General features: G+C 40.8%; 1 protein-coding gene across 1 annotated transcript in view; it reads left to right on the plus strand.

The window, feature by feature from the left end:
• The first annotated feature begins 325 nt into the window (after positions 1-325).
• Positions 326-19226, plus strand: part of grna.1 (granulin a, tandem duplicate 1) — a 35048-nt gene continuing 16147 nt past the window's right edge. The window contains exons 1-3 of the mRNA XM_072575271.1: positions 326-401; positions 4671-4811; positions 17288-17497. Of these exons, the coding sequence (XP_072431372.1) occupies positions 372-401; positions 4671-4811; positions 17288-17497 (381 nt within the window). The 5' untranslated portion in view covers positions 326-371. The remainder of the gene's footprint in view (positions 402-4670; positions 4812-17287; positions 17498-19226) is intronic.

The following is a 19226-nucleotide window of genomic DNA, read 5'->3' on the forward strand; positions in this document are numbered from 1 at the left end:
TGACTGAATTCAAAACATTATCTGTTTTGCTTTCTAACGATGCTGCCAGATTTGCTGAGTTCCTGCTTTTGTTTTCATCTGCAGTTGTTTGTTTTGTTTTATTTATGGGTCCTCTCCCTTTTAGCAAACCTATTTTGCATTAAACAATTACTGAAATAGCTTTCACGCCTGTACAAAAGAACATTTTGATTTTACACATCACTTTATCAAACAATTTCTTTGAACTTTCACACAAGCAGTTTCACTATGTTATACTTCCTCGTGATATGACTTCACTTTAAATCCTATTGGCTGACAATCTCACTTTATAAATCAATCACGGGCATTTTACCATAACCCACTCAGGGAGCACGCCTAGAACAGCAGTTACCATGGTGCTTCTGCAGAGAATGATTGACATAGTAAGTATTAAATGCTTCTTTAAATTTCACCTTGACTGAAACATGAATTGCATGCTGAGGATCAGTTCACCTTAAGTGTAAGCAGTAATAAGGGTGAAGTTATCTTAATTTATTTAAATGTTATACTATGTGATCCTCATTAACTCATGTATGTAGTCAGATTTAAAGAAAAAAAATTCTGGTAATGATTTTTAATGGGCGCCAAGAAGAGCTTTGAAATGCAGATAGTAATTTTTGGATTTTTTAAAAACAATTAAACATTCATACGTAAGTCAACAATTTAGCATTTTTCAGACTTGGAATTGCTGTTATTACTTTTTATCAGCATCCAAGGAGCAGAAGAATCGACATTTCGGGCATGAGCCCTTCTTCAGGAATCTCATGCCCAAAACGTCAATTCTACTGCTCCTTGGATGCTGCCTGACCTGCTGCACTTTTCCAGCAACACATTTTTAGTTTTGATCTCCAGCATCTGTAGTCCTCATTTTCTTCTTAATATTATCAGGTAAACATTTATAAAGCATTTCTCTGGCTTTATTATGTCCAATTTCAATCTTCACTCAGGAGTTGATTTCACAACTCTGCACCAGTATGTTGTAAAGTGAAATATCCTGCAGAGATTTCAGCCAGTAATTTAGACTTACTGCTGCACTTTGAGGGTCTGGCAGGAAGGAAACAGGATTTTTTTTATTTTAACTTCACTTCTCTTATAATAATGGGAAGTCTGGAAATGGCCAAAGCATTGAATAGAAATCTTGTGTCAGTATTCACAGTGGCAGACACAAATAATAGGTCAGTATTTGATTAAAGGAGGCTTTGGCAGGTAGTCACCAGATTTCAGATGTGATGTTAGTAACTTGCATCCACCCTGTCTGTGGAAGTGAAAGATGTCATGGCATGTTTTGTGAGGAAGAGCATTATACCTCCAGCTCCAAGTTTCCTACTATCCTTTAACCAACACCACTAAACACAGACGAGCTGGTTACTGTCATATTGTTTTTTATATGACTTTGCTGCATATAAATTGGCCTCTGTGTTTCCTACATTAATATAGTGACTGCCTTCCAAAAGTGTTTCGTTCACTAAATCCATTAATATAATTTGATCAAAAGATGAAAGTCATTACTTTCTCATTTCAAGTGAAATATTAATTCGTTTATAGGAAACAGCTGCATCCTAAAGGACAAAGACATTTTTGCAAGGTTTGTGAAGGTTTGTAGCTCAGGTTGAGATTTAGGGTGTAGCTTTGCTCGCTGAGCTGTAGGTTTGATATCCAGACGTTTTATTACCTGGCTAGGTAACATCATCAGTGGCGACCTCCAAGTGAAGCGAAGCTGTTGTCTCCTGCTCTCTATTTATATCTTTCTCCTGGATGGGGTTCCTGGGGTTTGTGGTGATGTCATTTCCTGTTCGTTTTCTGAGGGGTTGATAGATGGTATCTAGATCTATGTGTTTGTTTATGGCGTTGTGGTTGGAGTGCCAGGCCTCTAGGGATTCTCTGGCATGTCTTTGCTTAGCCTGTCCCAGGAGAGATGTGTTGTCCCAGTCGAATTGGTGGTTTTTTTCATCCATGTGTAGGGCTACGAGGGAGAGAGGGTCGTGTCTTTTTGTCAAGGCTGACAATGCAGACTGAGCATCATGTTGCCAGGTTTGCCATACACTGGAGTATAAATGCAAACAATTTTAAAAGCAAGGGCAACTAACTTAAACTATTTTAAATAGAGATGATTGATGTTATTTAAAGAAAAGGTCCAGATTTCGAACTATCAAACAGGCGTTAATGATCTGAATCATTTGTCTGTGGAAATTCTGTTTAATGCCCTGACGTTGGGTAAAAGACTGCCACATTTCTGTCCTTCCAGATGCATTCTGACCTCTCGCTGCTAATTCTATTAAAAAATTTAGGTTAAGGTTAAGGACCCAAGCGAGTATCAGCTGACTCCATCAGCTATGAGGTGCTGGCTATGAGACTGGGATCATCTTTGTTGTTTGGAAATGACTCAATTTTTAATGTTTCAAGATAGCAGCCACTGTTATTGACCTCAAAATATCTTCATGACTTGTTCCAGGAGATTGCAAAGCTACATTTGCAAATTATTATATTGAATTTCTGGACGGATTCACCTGGTCAACTGCCATACCTCCAGTGATTGTTTAAGAAATTCATAGCCACCGTCTGCTAATCTTTCCAAATATATTGAAGTAGACCTCCTTAGCTAACCTACATGGGAGGTAGGAATAGGAAACAGATGTCTTAAACTCCTAAAATGTAAATGCAGGCTACCTTATGTGCCACCTCTGACCCCTCTCTTCCTCTCAAATTAGCTAAAAGAATTCAGTACCAAAGCAAATATTAGAAATAATATAGCTCTCACTCATTAAATTGCTGTTGCCAATTATCAATTAAGGTGACAGCATTATGGTAATAGTTGATACAGAGATCAAACAGAAAAATAAGATAATGAAGCATTACATTGATTGTGAGTTAAAATAGTTGATTCCCTAAAGGAGCCTGACTGAGAGATCTCTTTATAATATGTATTTGAGAATCTTGCATCCGAATCAGTTTTCTGGTACAGCTACTCTTGTGTGTGGTTTCAGCTTGAGTGCTAGCTGCTTTACCAGTTGGCTGCCGACTGCATCAGGAAAGCTTGAAACCTTCAAAGTAGTTGCCATTAAATTTTCATTTAACACAACAAAATCTGCACTCCCGAGTTCTTGCATAAACAGAAGACATCAGCGACCTGCATTTAAGTAAGCTTTGTGCAGTTTGAATCCTTAACTGCAGTCAAAGCAGGAAGTTTGGCGAATCCTTACCCAACCTGTGACTCATCCTAATTGGCTCCATTTCAGTGTAGACCGTTACATTTGTTATGCCAAATTAAGATATGCTGATGTTTGAAAAAAGTTGTATTGGTGACAGGAATATGCAGGCTTGCTTGCAGACATGAGCAGTGGTTAGCTTCTTTTCTGTATATTACAAAATTCAAGAACAAAGAATTTGCATTCCCACTGGAGACTGTCATTTCTTGAACTTTAGGAAAAGAATCCCAATCAAATTACATGGTGACTGTGGTGTTTTGGAGAATTGTGGAGGTGCCGGTGTTGGACTTGGGTGGACAAAGTTAACTGAAGTCGAGAGTGTGGTGCTGGAAAAACACATCAGGTCAGGCAGCATCCAAGGAGCAGGAAATCGACATTTTGGGCAAAAGCCCTTCATCAAGAATGAGGCTGGGAGCTTCGGGGGGTGAAGAGATAAATGGGAAGGGGGTGGGGTTAGGGGAATGGTAGCTGAGAGTGCAGTAGGTGGATGGAGGTGGGGGTATTGGTGTTAGGTCGGAGGGGACGGTAGGGCGGATAGGTGGGAGGCAAGATGGACAGGTCATTTGGATGGTGCTGAGCTGAAAGGTGCTAATTATGAAGGGAATATCTCATTGAAACTTACAGAATACTGACAGGTCTACTTAGAGTGAACATGGAGAAGATGTTTCCACTAGTAAGTGAAACTAGGATTCAAGCGCTCAGCCGCAAAATGAAGGGATGAAACTTTAGAACTAAGATGAGACATTTGTTCAGCTGGAGGGTGGCGACCCCGTGGAACTCATTGCTACAAGAGGGCTGTGGAGGCAAAATCGTTGAGTGTCTTTTAGATTGAAATAGATTGGTTCTTGATTAGTAAGGGCTCAAGGGTTAAGAGGAGAAGATAACAATGTGTTTGAGAAACATCAATCATGATCAAATGGCAGACCTGACTCAATGGGCTGAATGGCCAATTCAGCTCCTATATCTTATGTCTACTGGTGGTGAGTGTAATCTGAGGGTTACCATACCTCAGACGAGGGCCAAGGAAGGATCTGCATGGTAACATCAGCTGATGTGGGAATTAAAACATGTTGCTAACACCAGTCAGCTTCCCAAGCCAGCAGTCCAGCCAAATGAACTAACTGATCCCAGAAGAGTCTTTGTATAATGCTGCTTAATGCGCAGCTTCCTCTGACGCTGTTTGACATATTCCAAGGTTAGCGAGTAAACAGTTTAACAGAGGTAACATTCTTCCATAGCTATTTGTAGCAAATCTATATTTTTATTGAAACTGTTCTCAAGGGAAGGTTGCTCAAATGACCAAATCCCAATGTGATCTGAAATACATGTATTGTATGTTTAATTCAGATTTAATTTGTGATAGAAAACATCTAAATTCCATTAACAGTGCAACTCTAAAACCAATTTCCTGACGTTGCTTCACTACTTTATGGTCTTTTCTTTCAGATGTGGTCATCAATCTTAATTTTGTTGCTGGCAAACTTGGTCTCAACTGAAGTGCAATGCCCAGATGGAAGACCTTGCCCAGACGAATCAACGTGTTGCAAACTTGAGTCTGGTAGTTATGACTGCTGCCCAATGAAAGAGGTATGGAATAGATATTCAATAGAAAAATATAATTTAATCATGCTTGGCTCCAGCATGAAACTCTGAACCCAATGCTTAAAAATAAGGGTGAGCCTTATTAAATAGCCTGCAGCTATTTAATTCTGTCAGGCCAGTAAGCATATCTTGGAGCACTACCAGCCAATTGAATGACCAGTAACTCTATTGTATCAGCAGTTCCATTGGGTTAGGTGTTTTTGAGAAGTTGGTGGGGGCAGGTGGCATTCAGGTTTGAAAAGCTGGGTGTGGATGTTTAAAGCGGGAAGATGATTTTGGAGTGAGGGATACCTCCAGTATCCCAGAGGATTGTCCTTCTTTGGCCAGATACCATCTTTCACAGCTAAAGCTTTTTGACTACAGCGGACCTGCTCCCACTGCAGGCATTGTATCAATTGGTGACTGAAACGTGAGACCCTTATTAATAGGACTAAGGACAGATGGGATGTCAGATGGCTCCCCTGCTCCACATTTAACTGCATTGACTGGGAATGGAAAAGGTAGTCAAAATTATGAGAGCCACAGAAGTTAAGACACAGTTAAACTCAAAGTGCTTGACAAAGTGATCACTTTATCCTGTCTTTAGTCAGCTTGGCCTGTCCTATAAAGGTACATTAAAAGAGAAGATCAGATGAGTTCCAAAATTGGCTCCTGAACCAGAAAGACTGTTTTATACTCAGAATTGTCCATATTGCCTTTTATCCACTTCGAAAAAAAAAGCATTTTCAACACTTCCAGATAGACTGAGATCTGCAGATGGAAAAAGACAGATAAACTTATATCTTGGGGCAGAATATTACAAATCCTTGACAACAGCTTTATGGGTTGAGACAGCATATAAAATTCCTTGGTAGTTTTCTGCTGCTCCCCATGCCTACTTCTGATGTGTATGCAATTTTATGTGGGGTGAACAAGGCCTAGGGCAGCTCACCTACCTTCAGCCCAGTGAGATTTTTAATTGACCATAAGGGCTGCTTCCTGTGGAGAGCTCAATTTTAAGGCTGGCAGGTGGCCTGACAAATCATCTTGCTGGGGACCCATGGTGTGAGGTGTAGAGAGTGGTGGCTTCATGATGTCCTAACCATTTTCAGATGTGCTTCTGCTTTCAAGCCGAAAGATCTTCCTATCTTTACCTCATTTGGACGCTGGGACTTTAAAAGCTGAAGACTGTTTGTTATCTCAGTCTTGGCCAGTTCTGCTACTGGTTGTGCTGAGACTACAGAACCACTGACAAGTTCAGTTGGCCTGTTGCTCTCCGAGGTGGAACCAAGTCCTATTTTTATCTGGCTTCCAGGATACGTTCTCCTTTTTGTAAAGGTGGTAATGTAGGATAACCTGCCATCTGAAAAATCCTGCACCTGGTACTTACAGAGAGCAGGAAGATTCTTGGTTTAATTTCAGTGTCAGTTGGGTCAGCTATTTAAGTTGTAATTGTACAATTGGCCTCTGTTGGATTTAGAGAACCAAAATCATCTATTACGTTGAATGTAGGCACAGTAGTTGGCACTGCTGCCTCAGTACCAGGAACCTAGGTTCGAATCCAACCTTGGACAACTATCTGTGTGAAGTTTGAGCATTCTACCTGTGACCGCCTGGGTTTCCTCCAAGTGCTCCGGTATCAACCCACAGTCCAAAGATGTTCAGGTTAGGTGAATTGGCTGTGCTAAATTGCCCCATAAGGTCCAGAGATGTATAGTCTAGGATTAGCCATGATAATGTGTGGTTATGGGGATAGATTGGCGTGGGTTTCTAGGTAGACTACTCTATGGAGAGTCTGTGCAGACTCAATGGGTCAAATGGCCTGACTTTTCACTATAAGGGATTCAATGAAATCTTGTCAGCTAAACTAAAGCTTAGATATAGAACAGATTATCTCCCAATTACCTACTCAATTCTGGATGCCTTTCTGATTCAAAAGCCTATGATTGAATTCTCCTCAAAACTCTTCAAATCTCTCCTCAATCTTGTACACCAACCTGCTGACCTCCCTTTCACAGATTTCAAACATTCTCTCTTACCTCCCAAGCCTCTGAATCTGTCTCCTTGTCCTTCCTGCACAAGGTGTCTGGCCTCCATGTTGCTGAGTTTTCCAATCTGCTCATGAAGCCTCAAACTACATTCCTAATTCTCTGACACCTAGATGCAAGATTGAACCACTTTCTCCCTCCTTCCAACAATCTGGAGCTCATGATAACATATGGGCTCGCGCGTGCACACACACAAAAACACACACACACATAAACACACTTGTGCTCTTTCACACTCACAGCTCCAGTTGGCTCTCTCTACCTGACTGGATACTGAGAATGTCAACCAGTTTACTGTCCACTCGGGGAGCATCTCAGTGAAACCATGCTGATGCTCTGGAACATGCAGGGTGAACACCATTTCAGGGATCCCTTATACATTACTGTTGTCCCTAAGTCCTGGTGGTTCAAAGAAGTAAAAACCTCCCCCGCTTACCTCTGACGAAACCAGTGACCAGCGAGTATCTACTTGTGAAAGCTTCATAAGGTGTCAATCAAGTTCAATTGTTATGAAATTAAAAACAAACATTGGAAATACTCAGCAGGTCAGGTGCATGTGTGAAGAGAAACCAGTATTAATTTTTCAGATTACCTTTCATCGACTAGAACAGTTAAATTTATTATAAATGTAGCCTCGCCACGGTTAAATAGCTTTGTGGACAATTGGCACAGTTACAGTCAGAAGAGTGGCCAGTCAGTGAAACCTCTTCTGTAAATGTACACTGAAGTGTTATCATATTCAGGGGATCAAGGGAAAAAGTTGAATTGGATAAAGAAACATTTTATGACAGCCTATCTCTTGAATCATAGTGGATGTGAATAATTGCTTTTACATATTTTGGATTCTCAATTCCTAATAGTCCAAATGTTTTGCTGAAATAACTTTCACTTACTAAACCAGTGAATAAACAGTTTAGTATTTGAACGTAGAATTTTACACTTGCAGAGATATGGCTACATGAACACATTTAGGCCCAAGATATGGCAGCTCAATAATCAGGAATGTCTTTGGAACCACAATTGTTCTGCAAGCATGCTTCACTGGAATTGAGGCCAAAACCCCATCTGCAGAAGTAAAGGGGTTTTTGATGAACTTCTGGCAAAGTTCCAAAGTGAGAACAGGCCTGTGACCAGTGGAGTGCCACAAGGATCGGTGCTGGGTCCTCTACTTTTCATCACTCATATAAATGATTTGGATGCGAGCATAAGAGGTACAGTTAGCAAGCTTGCAAATGACGCCAAAATTGGAAGTGCAGTGGACAGCGAAGAAGATTACCACAGAATACAACAGGACCTGGACCAGATGGGCCAATGGGCTGCGAAATGGCAGATGGAGTTTAATTCAGATAAATGCAAGGTGCTGCATTTTGGGAAAGCAAATCTTAGCAGGACTTAATAGTAAGGTCCTAGGGAGTGTTGCTGAACAAAGAGACCTTGGAGTGCAGGTTCATAGCTCCTTGAAGTGGAGTCGCAGGTAGATAGGATAGTGAAAAAGGTGTTTTGTATGCTTTGCTTTATTGGTCAGAGTATTGAGTACAGGAGTTGGGAGGTCATGTTTCTCCAACTAACTTGCCGTGGTCTACTTTGAGGGGCTGAGAACATTCAGCCCCATGTTGTTATTAACTATGCTTTACTCAAACCTTCTTTAGGAATTTTACTGATTCAAGGGATTGAGCAATATCGATTAGTTCCACAAATGGCCTTATTTTTGGAAGGAATATAAATTTAACCATTATATTTTACCTAAATAAATATTCTCCTACTATCTTTATCCAATATATCGGTGATCTTTGCTTTCTTTGCCAATTGTCTTTATCAAATAACTTAGGCAAGCACTTACCAGATACTGAAAGGAACTGATATGTTCTTTCAATTCATTCATATCATCTTATCAGTCTGAATAAACTCTTATTGCTTCAAAGTATGTGCTTTAAATTAATATGTTATCTACATAAAGTAAATGAATATACAGTTTAACATAGCATTTTCCACATGTTTCAATATGTAAAACAACAAACATGAAATATAATTCTTTGGTTTTATTTAGCCATTTCCAGATTTTTAATTCTTTTCCTTTTTTTTTAATTCTGCACTTTTGGAAGGTATCATATCTAGTCTGGATTCTCATTATCTCATTTCTGAAGGCTTCATATTTTCCAGCCATCCCTTTACCTATGAACATCTGCCCCCAATCAGCTTTTGAAAGTTCTTGCTGAATACCGTTAAAATTGGCCTTTCTCCAATTTAGAACTTCAACTTTTAGATCTGGTCTATCCTTTTCCATCACTACTTTAAATCTAATGTAATTATGGTCGCTGGCCCCAAAGTGCTCCCCCACTGACACCTCAGTCACCTGCCCTGCCTTATTTCCCAAGAATAGGTCAGATTTTGCACCTTCTCTAATAGGTACATCCACACACTGAATCAGAAAATTTTCTTGCACACACTTAACAAATTCCACTCCATCTAAACCCTTAACACTATGGCAGTCCCAGTCTATGTTTGGAAAGTTAAAATCCCTTGTGCATAGGAAATCACGTCTCAAAACCTTGATTGAGTTTTTTGAGGAAGTAACAAAGAGGATTGATGAGGGCAGAGCAGTAGATGTGATCTATATGGACTTTGTAAGGCGTTCGACAAGGTTCCCCATGGGAGATTGGTTAGCAAGGTTAGATCTCACGGAATACAGGGAGAACTAGCCATTTGGATACCGAACTGGCTCAAAGGTAGAAGACAGAGGGCGGCGGTGGAGGATTGTTTTTCAGACTGGAGGCCTGTGACCAGTGGAGTGCCACAAGGATCGGTGCTGGGTCCTCTACTTTTCATCACTCATATAAATGATTTGGATGCGAGCATAAGAGGTACAGTTAGCAAGCTTGCAAATGACGCCAAAATTGGAAGTGCAGTGGACAGCGAAGAAGATTACCACAGAATACAACAGGACCTGGACCAGATGGGCCAATGGGCTGCGAAATGGCAGATGGAGTTTAATTCAGATAAATGCAAGGTGCTGCATTTTGGGAAAGCAAATCTTAGCAGGACTTAATAGTAAGGTCCTAGGGAGTGTTGCTGAACAAAGAGACCTTGGAGTGCAGGTTCATAGCTCCTTGAAGTGGAGTCGCAGGTAGATAGGATAGTGAAAAAGGTGTTTTGTATGCTTTGCTTTATTGGTCAGAGTATTGAGTACAGGAGTTGGGAGGTCATGTTGCACGACATTGGTTAGGCCACTATTTGAATATTGCGTGCAATTCTGCTCTCCTTCCTTTCGGAAAGATGTTGTGAAACTTGAAAGGGTTCAGAAAAGATTTACAAGGATGTTGCCAGAGTTGGAGGATTTGAGCTATAGGGACAGGCTGAACAGGCTGGGGCTGTTTTCACTGGAGCATCGGAGGCTGAGGGGTGACCTTATAGAGATTTACAAAATTATGAGGGGCATGGTTAGGATAAATAGACAAAGTCTTTTACCTGGGGTCGGGGGAGTCCAGAACTAGAGGGCATAGTTTAGGGTGAGAGGGGAAAGATATAAAAGAGACTTATGAAGCAATGTTTTCACAGAGGGTGGTACGTGTATGGAATGAGCTACCAGAGGAAGTGATGGAGGCTGGTACAATTGCAATATTTAAAAGGCAGCTGGAATAGGAAGATTTGGAGGGATATGGGCCAGGTGTTGGCAGGTTGGACTAGATTGGGTTGGGATAATTGGGCGGCATGGATGGGTTGGACCTAAGGGTCTGTTTCCATGCTGTACATCTCTATGACTATGACTCTATAACAAGTCCTTAGCCTTGATATAACATTAAAATGTAATTGTAGAACAACAGCATATATATAGAATTGCCCCAAGCAAAACCATTGTACAGTTCAAATCCAAAATTGCTTAATGCCAAAATAATGAATTGTCTTCCATTTCTCACATTCAGCTTGCCTGTTCTGGGTTCAGTTTGCTATTAAAGTGGTATTACCTTGAACCTTTCTACTTCCTCCTGGACAAAGGAATCTTTCAGCATTTTATAGTCATAGAGGTGTACAGCATGTAAGCTGACCCTTTGGTCTAACTCGTCCATGCCAACCAGATATCCTAAATTAATCTAGCCCCATTTGCTAGCATTTGGCCCATATCCTTCTAAATGGGACTTATTCATGTACCAATCCAGATGCCTTTAAATGTTGTAATTGTACCAGCCTCCACCACTTCATCTGGCAGCTTTTTCCAAACATGCAACACCCTCTGCATGAAAACGTTGTCCCTCATGTCCCTTTTAAATCTTTCCTCTTTCACCTTTAACCTATGCCCTCTGATTTTGGTCTCCCCCACCTCAGGGGAAAAGACCTTGGTATTCTCCCTAACCATGCCCTTCATGATTTTATAAACTTCTATAAGGTCACCCCTCAGTCTCTGCACTCCAGGGAAAATAGCCCCAGCCTATTCAGCCTCTCCCTGTAGAGGGAAAACAAGACATTTAATTCAGAGATGAGAGGTGGTATGGAGGTGACAGGGGTCTCCGTATAGCCACATAAACAATCAGTGTGGGCCTGGCCAATATAACCAACTCAATGGACACTCAAATGTGGGTCTACATTATGTGGGGGTTTGCTGATAGCCATAAGAGAAGTAGCTACAGGTGGCTTAAGCAACCAAAGTGTTAACAGTTTTTTTGTATGGAGTCAGAACATTATCATCTCTCCAGTGGCCAATTCAAAACTTGCAGTCCTGACCAAATCAGGTGACTGAGGCTTTACACTTGGCCTCACACAAATTGTCCTAGAAATAAGTAACTAAATGTGTAACTTAAGGATAAACAGTCAACATAAGAGGGAAGACTCTTAAAAAATGGAACAGCGTAGTCATTTTGGCTCCCCCATCATGTCTCTTACACATTATACTAATGCAGCATTGGGCCTTCCTGTGAGCAAAAGTCTGAGGCAAAGATTGCACCCATCAAGAGCTGCCAGCCAATCAAAGCTTCCTGTGCTCTTGACAAGACTCTCTCAAGCACCAAGCTTGTTAATACTAGCAGCAGTTGGATGACAATCCTTTGTAGCCATTATTTGTCTATTAATAGCCTCAGTGGTAGTTGAGTGAGAAGGCTGTCATTGGGCTCCCGTATTATGAACTTAATCAGGATGGAAATGGGTCACACTGGCAGCTTTCCACTGCTCAATAGACAATAGGTGCAGGAGTAGGCCATTCTGCCCTTCGAGCCTGCACCACCATTCAATATGATCATAGCTGATCATCCTTAATCAGTATCCTGTTCCTGCCTTATCTCTATAACCTTTGATTCCACTATCCTTGAGAGCTCTATCCAACTCTTTCTTAAATGAATCCAGAGACTGGGCCTCCACTGCCCTCTGGGGCAGAGCATTCCACACAGCCACCACTCTCTGCGTGAAGATGTTTCTCCTCATCTCTGTCCTAAATGGTCTACCCTGTATTTTTAAGCTGTGTCCTCTGGTTCGGCACTCACCCATCAGCGGAAACATGTTTCCTGCCTCCAGAGTGTCCAATCCTTTAATAATCTTATGTCTCAATCAGATCCCCTCAGTCTTCTAAACTCAAGGGTATACAAGCCCAGTCGCTTCAGTCTTTCAGCGTAAGGTAGTCCCGCCATTCCAGGAATTGACCTCGTGAACCTACGCTGCACTCCCTCAATAGCCAGAATGTCTTTCCTCAAATTTGGAGACCAGAACTGCACACAATACTCCAGGTGTGGTCTCACCAGGGCCCTGTACAGCTGCAGAAGAACCTCTTTGCTTCTATACTCAATCCCTCTTGTTATGAAGGCCAGCATGCTATTATCCGCCTTCACTACCTGCTGTACCTGCATGCTTGCCTTCATTGACTGGTGTACAAGAATACCCAGATCTCTTTGTACTGCCCCTTTACCTAAATTGATTCAATTTAGGTAGTAATCTGCCTTCCTATTCTTGCCACCAAAGTGGATAACCATACATTTATCACATTAAACTGCATCTGCCATGCATCTGACCACTCACCTAACCTGTCCAGGTCACCCTGTAATCTCCTAACATCCTCCTCACGTTTCACCCTGCCACCCAGCTTAGTATCATCAGCAAATTTGCTAATGTTATTACTAATACCATCTTCTATATCATTAATATATATTGTGAAAAGCTGCGGTCCCAGCACTGATCCCTGCAGTACCCCACTGGTCACTGCCTGCCGTTCCGAAATGGAGCCGTTTATCACTACTCTGTTTCCTGTCAGCCAACCAAGTTTCAATCCAAGTTAGTACTTTGCCCCCAGTACCATGTGCCCTAATTTTGCTCACTAACCTCCTATGTGGGACTTTATCAAAAGCTTTCTGAAAGTCCAGGTACACTACATCTACTGGATCTCCCTCGCCCATCTTCAGAGTTACATCCTCAAAATATTCCAGAAGATTAGTCAAGCACGATTTCCCCTTCATAAATCCATGCTGACTCTGACCTATCCTGTTACTACTAACCAGATGAGTCATAATTTCATCCTTTATAATAGACTCCAGCATCTTTCCCACCACTGAGGTCAGACTAACTGGTTTATAATTTCCTGCTTTCTCTCTCCCACCTTTCTGAAATAGTGGTACAACATTAGCCACCCTCCAATCCACAGGAACTGATCCCAAATCTATCGAACTCTGGAAAATAATCACCAATGCATCCACGATTTCCCAAGCCACCTCCTTCAGTACCCTGGGATGTAGACCATCAGGCCCCGGAGACTTATCAACCTTCAGACATAACAGTCTCTCCAACACCAATTCCTGGCAAATATAAATTCCCTTCAGTCCAGGTCCTTCAACCACTGTTACCTCAGGGAGATTGCTTGTGTCTTCCCCAGATCATAGATCTGAAGTACCAATTCAATTCTTCTGCCATTTCTTTGTTCCCCGTAATATATTCCCCTGTTTCTGTCTTCAAGGGCCCTTTTTTCTTTCGTCTTGAAAGTCTTCAATTGCTCCCCCAGCAATTGAACTGTCCAAGGGGAGTGGCAGTAAATTATGTCTTGAACATCTGAGAAACTTGGAAATGGAGATTGAATCTTTATTGAGGAACATTAATGACAGCTCAATAATTTACTGCAATTGCCATCTTGATGGATATACATGGTTTTGAATGCACAACAGAAGTTGGAACTGGTACCCATATCTTATAGTAGCTTAAACACTGTTTCACTGGTCAGAACTTAAAATCATTGCCCTACTGCCATTGGTATTAATCCAATAGCAAGTGCTCAGTCTGTAGTGGGCACAACAAATGCACTTGGTGTTACTTGCGGGCTTCTGAGGGTTCCTTTACAAAGCATCTGGAATGGGGGTGGCCCTTTCCCCATGAGCCCATTCAAGACTCTTTTCCTGTAAGCATACCGCAGACGGCAAGATACGAATGACAAAAATATTGGAGCAAAGTAACGTGTGAAGCTTGAAAAAATCCCTCGGAGGTTAGTTAAACACCAAATATACAAATGAATTGCCAGTTAGGGTGTAGATGGGTGGGGTTAAACATTTTGAAGTTTCATTGTCATGCAAAATGTGGCTGTGTCTTAAACTCCCACGAATCTTCACAACATAGCCCCTTTTACCAGGTTAATCTGATCGTCTGATGATTAGATACCAGTAAGTAAAACATTTGTGAAATGAAAATTTGAGGCTGATTACAAACGCAAATCTAGTATACTGCAGTCAAAAAGGAAGATTAATTTATGTGCCCAGATAAGTGAAAAAGCATTAGTTTCAGGACTGGAGAAATGGAATTGCCCAGTAGAGTGAGGTAAATGTGTTTACCATGATTTCTCATAGTTAACTATAGAGGTAATACCAAGCAGTTAAAATTCACACAATTTATTAGCTGAGAGGATAGAAAACAATGAGAGGAATTTTATAAAGTTGGACAATGATCAAGTTGAATTTCTCACAGCTTAATGCAGACAACTATATGGATGCTTCAAAGTTTAATTTCTCCCTGGTTCCAGCATATATTGTCCAAGAAATTTCCATAGATAGAATTTCTGAGGTAAATTCAAACGATGGCAGTATATTCATCACCCTTTGAGTATTGTATGTTATAAACATGTAGCTAAATTCAATCTTCAGATGACCACTGTTATATGAGCTAGCTGGACTCTTGGTCTTTGTAAGTTAGATTTCTTTCCATCCTGTTTCTATAAGCTGCTTATTCTATTGACTAGAGCAATAAAGTTAAAATGTCTTTGTAATCCAATAGATAAAGCTCTTGTCTTAACAAGATGTAGTTTTATAGTGATTGGAACCATGGCCAGGTGGATCTCATTGACTGAGATTCTTGATTGGGGTTGTTAACCTGGGCCAATCAGGGAGCTGTGGTGGGCAGATATAATCAGGAGATTAACTGTTTTGTAATTTGTTTAATACAATAAAATAATCAGGAGATTCAGAAGATCTCTTCAGTCCAGGGGACTGGCTTTGAGCTGGCTGGTCATTGTCCACATAAATAAAGGGTGACTTGGCAACAAGGATATCGGCCTCTATGCAGTTACTTTGAGTTTATTGCATGCTTGTGGTAAATGCAAGTAACTTCGGTATTGTTACAAAGACTGTAGAGATCTAGATGGAGGAAGTCTGACTTCAAGGTGCCTTTCTTCACCAAGGTTCTTATGAGATCATCAAATTGGATGAATCTTGATGCAGTCTTCAGTATTAATCCTTTCTAAGTGGTTATCTGATAAGAACAATATAATAATGAAATCAAATGTAAATACCTGGATTAAGCGCTGTGGCCTGGTAGCTCCAATTGCAACAAAGGTACGATTTCAGTGGCCATCTGGATCAGCAACCATTTTGAACCACTTATGTAACCCACAAAATACTTCATATCTCTGACAACTATACCTTTGCAGAAACATCATCCAAACATTTCCATTGTGTTCTTTTCGTCATTACTCAATTTGTGGATTATTCACCAAAGCTACAGCATGTCTTTATTTCAAAATAGGATTATGAGAGACTGTGATTGTGTAGTTGCTTGATTTATATTCCGAAACACCATGTATGGTCTGTTTTCTTTGGTTCATTGCAATAGATCTTCAACTTCTGCTGGAAGGCAGATGAGCTATGCCAGTTTTTAAAAAATAACTGCAAATAGATTTTTTCCAATCTTAAGGTTCATTGTACTGTTACAAACGTTAATCATTCTTGGCTATAGAGTCACAAAGCACAGAAACAGACCCTTCGGTCCAACTGGTCTATTGCAAACATAATCCCAAACTAAACTAGTCTCATTTGCCTGCTTATGCCCCCTACCCATCCAAACCTTCTCTATTCATGTAGTTATCCAAATATCTTTTAAACATTGTAATTGTACCCACATCCACCACTTCCTCATTCCACACATGAACCATCCTATGTAGACAAAATAACTTGGCCCTCATGTTTTCTTCTAAATCTCTTTCCTCTCACTTCAAAAATGTGTCTCCTCGTCTTGAAATCTTCCCTCCTAGAGAAAAGACAACTACCATGAACTGTATCTCTACCTCTCATTATTTGATAAACTTCTCAACCTCTACATTCCTTTGAAAAAAGTCCCAGTCTATCGAGCCTTTCGTTATAACTGAAACTTTCCATACCCAGCAACATGCTGGTAAATTTCTTCTGAATCCTCTCCAGCTTAATAATATCCTTCCTATTACTGGGTGACTAGAACTGGATACAGTATTCCCGAAGAGGTCTGACCAGTGTCCTGTGCAACGTCTACATGACTTCCCCACTCCTATACTCGAAGGACTGAGTAATGAAGGCAAGTGTGCCAAATGCCTTTTTAACCACCCTGTCTATATTTGATACAAACTTCAAAAAATTACGCATAAGAACCCCTAGGTTCCTCTATTGTATAGCAATACCCCAGGCCGTACCATTAATTGTATATTGCACCAAAATGCAAAATCACATTTATCCTGATTGAACTCCATTTTTCAGCCCATTGACCCATTTGGTCAAGATTGGTGAAATGTTTATTGATGTTTTTTCACCCTTTCATGCTCATTTGCCCTTTTATGGTCTCCTGCTGCCTCTTTAACTGACATTCTTGCTTCAGGACAATTATCCTCTGTCACACTGAGAGGCCCCATTTCGTTAATGTTGTGACCCCGTCTGTATTTGCTTTGGCTCCTGATCCAGGAAACAGTTGGTTTGCGGTGGTTACAGTGGAGCAATTTGGCAGAACAAAACTATCAGCAATGTGTAATGCATGAGTGAGAACTTATTTGTCAACTATTTTAACAAAGGCATTACTCCATTAGAAAACGATGACTGACACTCATTACAATAATGATAATACAACAATGTCGCACTTTACGGTTTGGATTGATAAGCTCTAGCTTGTGTTCTAATGTATATAAAGCTAATGAATTGACTTTACAAAGTTTTAACAATAATGTTTTCCTAATTTTATACCTAGAATGATGGGACCAAGCGCTGTGGGAAAGATGACACAGATCCATCATCCTCAGCACTGAAATATCCCAGCATTCCAGTTGAAAGTGCTCTGAGCATCAATGTCAAGAGTGACAGTTCAGTAGTCCAATGTGATTATTGGCATTACTGTCTGGATGGATATACCTGTTGTAAAGTGCAAACCGGAGGTTGGAGTTGCTGCCCACAACCTCAGGTAGGGGTTCCAAACTGTATCACTGAAATGTAAATACTGCCCTTTTTAAACTCAAATTACTTTCACAATATGGAGATACTACCTTGCATGCATGTGAGCACTCACAACAGGACATGTACACATATTTGTAAAATATTAAAATTACCCAATATTTACCAACAACCCAGAATCCTCTTGGCATCTATCTGATCCATTTACAGATCATTTAGGAAGTACAGACCTACATTGCAGAACACACTGAAAGCTAGCGTTAAAAGTCTCCTACAAGGACATTCTGTGTTCAAGGAAATGTACCCACCTTACAGATTGGACCAGGCTGCATCACAAGGCATCTAGCTATTTCTCTTTGTGTCCATTCAGTTAGTGACTACGTGCAGTCTCGTGACACCCTTGACTTGCCTTGCCCTGCCAACTAGCATCATCCTATGACCAGGCAGTTTGCCTTACTGGTCAGCATACCTCTCTCAAGGGGACATACATCTTGTTGTACAGCAGGCTATGATGTCAATCTCACGCCTGCATCATGTACCAGTAGCTTATGTGGGAAACAGCTACATATGCAGCAAGCGAGCAACTATGGTTAAGTCGTGGTGTATAGACTCACCATAGTTCATGAAGGCACCAATCAATAAGTGGTGAATGCAACATAGTAACATAGTAAGTCATAAAATAGTAAGTCAAAGCAGCCTCTGATGTTGCTGTAAGTGATACCACTATCATAGAAAGGAGACTCTGGAACATAGTCATGAGGATTGGGGGCTGCAGGTTGGGAGAATTATTGTTATGGGGGAGCAACTGTATTTGTAAGAGAAGATCCAATAAAGCAGGGATATGTGGTGGGAATGGGGTAATGGAGGAGTGGGAGGTTGTCCATGGTCAGGAGCTCAGCTTCATGGCAGGTACAATATATTATGCTGACACCAGGTGTGGTCGTCTCCATATAGGAGGGGCTGAAGTGAGAAAGGTGGGAAGGTGCAGGATCATGTCAACAGGTTGGATGGGGACCTAGGAAGGTGAAGCTGATTGGATTTGTATGAAGTTGTCAAAAACGGGATCCGGATGTTCAGGGCCTCACCAAAACGAGACAACAACCACATTGCTGTGTTGCTGCGGATCTGTGCTCTGACTTAGGATAGACCAGGTAAGGACAGCAGTTTGACTTCTCTAAAGGACATCAGTGAATCAACAGTGTTTTTATGGCAATGGTTTCATTGGACCTTTAATTCCAGATTTTAACTGAACTGAAGACTTTGTGCTTCTAGTGGAAAGACAACATTTAAATAATTTTACTGTTCAAACCTAAATCAAATGAATAATTCTTTTCTTGGATTACAGATTAAGAGCAATCAATTGGCGATAGGGAATTGTGATATTTTTATGCTTATTCACTGCTCATTTATTATTGTCATCTTTTGGGTTAATTCAACTTCAATGAATATTGTGAAATTTGTAGGTTGTTGGTTCTTTCTTTGACCCTTGCAAATAGAACACTTGATTTCAAAGCAGGTTTATTAGAGATTGTACATGGTGCTTGAGTATCACATTCACAATCTTTTGTTTTTCACCATACGAGATGGATTTTGAACTTTCTGCTGGCACGAGACAGCTATCCCCAATGCTAGTTGAAAATGCATCAAATAGTTTTTACCAGTTTTACTTGATGACACCATGATTATAATTGAGCATTTTTGCCAATGGAGACCTATTTATTGGATCCTTCCACTGTAAT

The sequence above is a fragment of the Chiloscyllium punctatum genome, chromosome 8 (assembly GCF_047496795.1).
Source record: "Chiloscyllium punctatum isolate Juve2018m chromosome 8, sChiPun1.3, whole genome shotgun sequence".
NCBI classification, from domain to species: Eukaryota; Metazoa; Chordata; class Chondrichthyes; order Orectolobiformes; family Hemiscylliidae; genus Chiloscyllium; species Chiloscyllium punctatum.